General features: G+C 34.9%; 1 protein-coding gene across 10 annotated transcripts in view; it reads right to left on the bottom strand.

Annotated features, from left to right (window-relative positions):
* Positions 1–4,566: 4,566 nt before the first annotated feature.
* Positions 4,567–7,697, bottom strand: part of LOC132698809 (tyrosine-protein phosphatase Lar) — a 1,212,853-nt gene continuing 1,209,722 nt past the window's right edge. For all 10 annotated transcript variants that reach the window (XM_060665109.1, XM_060665108.1, XM_060665111.1 and 7 more), the window contains 3 exons: positions 6,709–6,989; positions 5,477–5,612; positions 4,567–5,423 (listed from right to left, as the gene is read on the bottom strand). In XM_060665109.1, the coding sequence (XP_060521092.1) occupies positions 5,355–5,423; positions 5,477–5,612; positions 6,709–6,989 (486 nt within the window). In that variant the 3' untranslated portion in view covers positions 4,567–5,354. The remainder of the gene's footprint in view (positions 5,424–5,476; positions 5,613–6,708; positions 6,990–7,697) is intronic.

The following is a 7,697-nucleotide window of genomic DNA, read 5'->3' as shown; positions in this document are numbered from 1 at the left end:
CTATAAACAACCTAACAATCTTCACCGCGACTTAGGTCTCTACCTGTCACCAATATGGGAATTAGTCATCCGAGACGGTGTTTATGCCCCTCATTTAGCTCCGCCCCTCTCAAGCAGGTACAGTGTAAAATACGAGCCAGCTTCAGTCAAGCTCTGAAGAAGACAACAGGACGATTGGCGAAACGTCAGCAAGTTCGACTCAGCAAAAACCGACGCAGGAACAATCCAGAAGTTTTGTAAAAAGTAAAATGCTATTGATAATTTCCTGCAAGCTAATATCTGGTTGGCTGAATATTTTGTTTTGAATATATGTTTTGTACTACTCTAGGACGAAAAAGTACGATAAAATAATAATTTTACCAGAGGCACTCGGTAGAAAAATTTTATGAATATTTATAATAGTTTTGTAGTAATAGTAATGTTTTAAATTACTGATTTTGATTAATTTGATAAATATCTTACAAAAAATGGCCGTCGGCATATTTTTCGGAGTCTAATATTCAGATTTATCAACAACGTTAATAACACTTATACCTACGGTAATAATGTTTAAGCTGCGATAATCTTTAACTATTAAAGAGCGATTTAAAATAGTATATTATGCAACAAGTTTAATAGAGTGAGTTTGATTTGGCACCAGCGGAACAAGTGTTTAATTAATATCTTTGTAGAAAACAAACAGGGCAAGGCACAAGTAAGTCAGAAAGTATCGACTATCCCACACTAGCAAGTACTCTAGAACGATTTAATGCATATGCTTCTTATTACTCTAGACCTATTAATTTCATCAAAGAGAAAGGTGGCAAACAAAAAACTGTCGGTTTTAAAAAAATATTGAAACAACAAGAAAGGCATAAGCGATTTATATGATATTAATCGGAATGCATAAAGACACGGTGTTGTCGAAACAATTGTCGTCAAAATATATAATTTCGTGAAAATCTGAACTTTTAGTTCTTATTTATTTTGATAAATGGAATTTTATCAAGTAAAAGCCACCTCAGTTCAATTAATCGGAATATGTTTACTAGTATGTTTTATATATTCTTTTGAATTTGAAAGTTTGTGAGTGTATATTATATACTTATTGTAACAAATGAACACCCTCACCACCATCTATCCGCGCATAGACGAATTAGCCGTCGACCAGAGCGCCTCAGTAAGGTAAGTAAGTAAGTATATTAAACCACAAAGTACAACATGAAGTAAGAAGTGGGCGAGGGCACTGGTTGAAGACAAGATAGCCATTGGCAAGTGTTGTACCTCTACCGCGTGCGATAAACTAACCTAACCTAAACCTAACGATGTGATTACGTTTGTTTGAAAAATAGTAATAATGGTTACATTTGTTCCGATACGTCGACGCGTATGCAACTCGCTTGGGTCAACGGAATAGACAAGCTACAAACTTTTAGCGTGACATTGTCGAATAACACTAACGCAGATAAGCCGTATTTAAATTACAAGGTACGTTTGGTTTTCGCGAACCGTAGCTACGAAGACCACGGTGAATGGCTGAATGGCAAACGCTCCTTATCAAGAATTCCTACACCAGCGGCAGCGTTAACGACACTTGCAGTAACGAATACGCAGATCGAAAAAGTAGTTTTTCTACTTCCTTCTGTAAAATTCCTAATTATACACCGATTAGCTTTACTACGTTAGTTTCGTTTCCCACGAATCCGAACCACTCCGGACTTTTTTGGGATTTTATCGCACGGGTTGGGGAGCAATCGAAGATATTTCCCACGCCTTGAATTTTGACGTTTGTCAAGTCTGACGGCCATGTCAGTGAATGTATTCGTGTTGTTTTGCGAAAATGTATCCAAAAATTGTCGTCGTTGCGTGCGGGAAGCGTCACTTCACCTCGTCAGTTTCGTTTCCCACGGATCCGAGACACTTTTGACATTTCTGGGATTTTACCGCACACGTTTGGGAGCAATCGGATGTTTTTGGAGATATTTCCCACGCCTTGAATTGTGACATTTGTCATTCGTGTTGTTTTACGAAAAAGTACCCAAAAACTAACGGTCGTGGAAAAAGTATAGCAAGTTCGGTAAACTTTTTAAGTCACTCGTTTATTAATTACACCAATAGTGGGTAGTGATGCCGAAGTCAGTCTGTCGCGATGTGCAACAAAATGGTCACTGTTGATGAAAACACGATTTTTGAAATAAAGAATTCGGTGGTTCGATTCATATTCAAGAACAAACACATAGATTTCGAAGTCCAGGATCTTTTTGTACTTCCTAGAGACGAGATGGGAGGTCATGTTCTGGAACAACATAATAATCTACATCGGGGACATTATCGAAGTGGGCTATTCGAATGAAGAAGAGGGCTGTGAATTGATATTGAGAAAACATCACGGCAACGAAATTAACATCGAACGCGATCAAATAGAAAATCTCATGAACTAATAAATATTTGTTATTATATATTGTTTTCTTTAATGAAATCTGGACACACCGTGTATACCTCATTATTGAGACATTCTCGACTTATTTACTAGGGTATACCATCACTGTTTTATCTTGCATAATTTGGTCATCATTCTTAGCAGTTTATTTTCAATGAGTGATGCGTTTTGGGCAAATTTGTTCGTTTTATATTTGATTTTGAAAAATGTAGGTCCACCGAAGTAAAATCAATGGAATGCAATTGGTTTTTAATGATTAATTTTTTTAAAGATGCTGCTTTCAAATACATAATATACTATTTTCAATTACCCATTCATGGATAACATTTACAGCCGTTTAAATATTAATACTAGATATTTGTATAAGTGTTATTAACATTGTCGAGAAATTACAATATAAGACTATTAAAAAATATTCCCATGATAAATCTTTAGGCCGCATGCCATTTTTTGGCCGATATTTACTTTATCCAAAGGAGTACCACACTACTAGTAGTACTGCAATAAACTACAACTATTATGAAATTTTATTCAATTTTAAAATATAAATGATTATATTATCGCACTTTTTCGTCTTTCAACCAATCTAAAAATTTATATTGTATTAAGTTGCAGTTAAAAAGCATTTTATTTATTGATAAAATTTATAGATTTTAGATATCATATCAATCTTGTCAACCAAATGGACTAAACATTTACAAATATCGACAGTTAATGAATTATTGTCAAGTCTCTTAACAAATAAGCAAAACAACAAATTTATCCTATGAATGTAGGAATAGAACGTAATATAATTTATTTTTTGGGGGTTATTGCTCCGCATTTTTCTCAAACACAATTTTTCGGTAAAATGAAACGTGACGCACATTTTAGCAAAACAACAAATTATCCCGACATTCTTAGTACCGACAAGATTGTCTTATTTTAAGGCTGCATCTACTGCGCTTATGTGACCGACTTGGAGACCCACCGACTCTCGTCTGCCTAGAAGCAAAGGCACCCTGCACGGATCCTTATTATAAGTTACAGGCATGCGCACCAACTGAAGACTATCAAATTAAACAAAAATATTTAACATCATTCCTCCCCCCTCAGATTCAACGTCGAGGGTTAGCATGGAAGCCGACAATTCATTCTGGTCTTTCGACTTCTTTGATATTCCTAACGTTGAGGTATTAGGTATAGCAAGTGTTGATGTAAATAGAAAAAGTCCAAATTTTCTAGGCTCGACGAAAGGACTTATGGCAGAGATTTCCGGTTGTTTCTGCAAGAGTTGGGCCTTTATTGTATGCAGCTCGTCCAGATTGACGTCATGAAGCTTGATGTTAACATCGGGTTGGCCTGTCATTGACATCACCAAATTTGGATAGAAGTATCTGCTGGCTGGTGCTGCTTGATTTTCGCCTACGAATACCCCTTGGCTAGACGATACATTAGAGTTGATTGGTACATCAAAAAATATGTACCAGTTAAAATGAGAGTCTCTTCTTCATAATTGCAGCCCAACTTAATTTCTTCTGTGTGAGGGAAGATACCAATAAACTTATTGGACCCTTTTATATTTTTGAAATTTTGATTACTCACTTTTAGCAGATGTAGTTGGCAGCAATTGTTTCATGTGACTTGGCTTCTCCACATATATAATATTGTGTATATTTTTACATTTACCAGTGGCTACATAGTGTATTTGCTATTGAAAATTGCAAATTAATTTAGTTTCTAGTCGTATTGTTACATGACCCTGTTTATAGTTCACATAGTGCATTTGTTAATACTGGCCAATAAATTACTCTGTTTTTTTTTCTATTTATCTTGATCCCACTAATTAGTAGTTTAAAACTCAAATGAAATTTAGCTGTCATTAGGATATTTGAGGCGTAATATATATTTCTTTCCCAATTTATTTAGATCATGATATCGACCTGTGTTTACAGAATTTTAAATGATCAATTAAATTATGAGATAATTTTGTCCTTTTGCCACACAATTTCTAACTCGCTCAATTTGAGTTAGTTGATAATAAGTTTTGGTAAGTAACAGTAATTATTTTCTAAATGGTGTAAGCGTAAGCAATAAATAAATAAATAAGCCTACCAGACTATCTACCACACTACCTCTGTCAAAGGGAGTAAATAAAAAACCGCAGATTATTTAAAATCTAAATTTCTTTATTTCTCCATACTTATTTTAATCATCCTGTGCTCAACTGGTTGTGAATTTGTTACATTATAAACAGTTTACAAAAAATAAAATATCAAAGATAAATCAGTCTAAGTACCGAAAACGGTACAAAAAATTTACAATTAATACAGTGGCAATATTTTAACAAATATGTTATTTTGTATAAACAAAACAAAGTTAAGTAACTACATATTAGAGAAGTATATTCGAAATTACTTAAGATATGTTAAATAAGATAAATTAGTGCAGGCGTCGGGTGTGAACTTAACGGACAATATGCATGGACTGGCACAAAACAACCAACTACACATGTACATAAAAAATGGTTAAAAATCGTTTAAAAAAATAAATACATCAATACGGCGAGATTCGTTTCCTAAAATATAATAGAAAAAACAAATATTTTTATACCAAAAAAAGACGCACATTATAAAATAGTAAGGGAGGGGTATTTATTTCGCTAAAGTCCGTGTTGCATGTGCACCTCAGGGTTTTATTCTATACATTTTTCTTTTTATGATATACTCCCACGTGTAGTTAGGCACATTGTTCACACACAATTGCACACTATCCTCGCACTTCATTAATAAATTTAGTTCGCAATTTACAATTATCATTTAACTGTTTGCGCGTGATGATTCGGCAGTAATGAAACAGAACAGTGAAATTTGTTACAAAAAACCAAGCGCAACCGCTTCTCGAATGTGACGGGCAGTTATTGTCTGCTGTGTTGCCAATCCTACCTCATCCGCATCTAATTTGTATAGTGATCGAAAGAGCCCAGATACTCAAGAGCCGCTCTGTAGCAAAATTGATATTGATCCTGAAACATTGTTTCGTTTTAAATCGAGATACGTAAGTTATTACGGCAAGTACCTCAGTTTGGACCATGGCCGGGCGTTGAGTACGCAAAATTCTGGCTGTTTGAAACACGTCCACAACCCCTTCGTACTGCATTCGCTCCAGTACTATGCTTAAAGTGATGAAAACGCCAGTCCTACCAACGCCGGCGCTAAAGTGAGGGAAATTTCGTCAATATCACCGCAAACATGACCATAACAATTACATAGGCCAGCACACACAATGACAATAAATCAATAAAAAATAAATAAAACAATAAATCAATAAAAAGTTGATTTACAAGCGTTTATGGTTACCGGGAGGCAGTGTTATTTTAGAATAAACTTGTTGCTGATATAAGAAACTCGCCTCAACAACTAGATGATGTTATTATAGGAAAAGACACCAATCAACGATTACTATAACATTCCTGAAACTTCAACATAGTAAATAAAAAAATCTACTAATAACCTATATTTTTAATGCAAAATTTGTCTGTAGGTCTTCTAAAAATGCCAGAAGGCATGGAAGCTGCCATTAGAAGGTCAGTGAAGAAACGATGCTACAAGTGCATAATGAAAGTGTTTAGGAATGATGGTCCTGGGCGGATTTGCAATGGCGAACTAAATTCTAAAATCGGCATTTAGAGGAAAAAGGATATCCTTTTTACACTGTGGTTCGAGAAAAGGTTGGGTGCCAAACTCTGCTATTTTCAGCAAAAAACATTAAAGACTAGTCTTCTTCCATATACGACACCAGGCAGCGCAATGAAAATGTTAGCTCATTGTGAGCACCAAAAAAGCCTTTCATTTGAAGATATTTATACAAAAAAACTAGTTGAAGAAGAAAATTTGATAATATACCACTTTGTCACTGCGATTTGAATACTATAGAAAGGATATGGTCCGAATTGAAATATAGAGTTAGCCACATATAAACGCAAAAATGTCTACCCATGTAAATGATGTAATGAAAACTTAGTGTGAATTAATACCAGCGCACAGTTGAAGAGAATGTGAACTTGAAGTGGAATACAATAATAAAAAAAAAACTTGGGACAACGTAAAACCATGCATTAATTATATCCTTGGATAATAGTGATAGAACTGATTCAAATTATGTATATGTATATGAGAATGTATTCATATATTTTGTGTTCAATTTCCTCACTATTAAACTGCACCGTTTTGAGTGAATGCCTAGATAAAATGGTAATAGCATTATTACAGTCATTACCATTTATCGTGTGCCGGACTACACTCGCTTACCTGCAGTGTACCGTAATAGGTCCATCCTGTCCGAATTGCTCCTTGGTTTTGTGCACTTGTCCGATGAAGTCGATGAAGCCGTCTCCAGATTTCGGCACTCCTTGTTCCGGCCAGTCTGTGAACTGGAATTGGCGCATAGTCCTCGATGAACCGTCTCTGGCGTCTGTCACTTTGAACTCCCGAAGAATATATTGCGGCATGTTGTACTCTGCTATAGGATCTACCACGTAACATCCGTACCTTACAGATCTGTCGCTGGGCCAGTATTGATAACACTTCTCCTGTAATGAAAATGACAGTCTTGAGTTGGGCAAAAAAAAGCTATAAAATAATTTCTTCTTTCCAGGGTAGTTTCTGGACAATGGTAATATGTTTGTCCATATGGGTGCCCAGCAGGTATGCGCGGTTTTGTTATTTGAAGAGATGAAACGACCGGGGTTTCATATTACTGACATTATAAACAATTTTTCGAGCAATGAAATGGCTTAAAATAGAATGAAACAGGCGGTCAGTAGAATATAACGTCTTTTCAAAGATGTCTTTAATAGGAATTCATTTTACATTCAAAATATAAAAAATGATACAACGCGTACTTATCGTTCTAGAATGGCAAGTAAATTACTGGTCGTTTTGTTTATCTTGATAATTGTATTTAATACATCTAAATTGTAAAATTTGTAAGTTATGCATTACAAAATTTTTCAGGTTTTGTGATTTTTATATTTTCGAAATACTGAAAGGCAACTGGAGAGATATAAGAAAATGATAAATTCATTGTAGATTTGTAGGTACACAGTATCTAACACAAGTCTGCACTGGAATGTGTTGACTTTCAGCACCAGTTCTAATAATACATTCTTCAACATCAAAAGAAACTAACCAAAACTCTAAATCAGACCCTAGATCTAAGTTTTAAGATTAAGATATGACAGTTGTCAACCGAAATTGTTAAAATTGCGTCAATGATTTAAATTTACACTTATACCTAA

The sequence above is a fragment of the Cylas formicarius genome, unplaced genomic scaffold (genome assembly GCF_029955315.1).
Source record: "Cylas formicarius isolate icCylForm1 unplaced genomic scaffold, icCylForm1.1 PGA_scaffold_2__14_contigs__length_35257938, whole genome shotgun sequence".
Lineage (NCBI taxonomy): Eukaryota > Metazoa > Arthropoda > Insecta > Coleoptera > Brentidae > Cylas > Cylas formicarius.
Note: the sequence above shows the minus strand (reverse complement) of the source record. Positions and strands in the feature narration are given on the sequence as shown.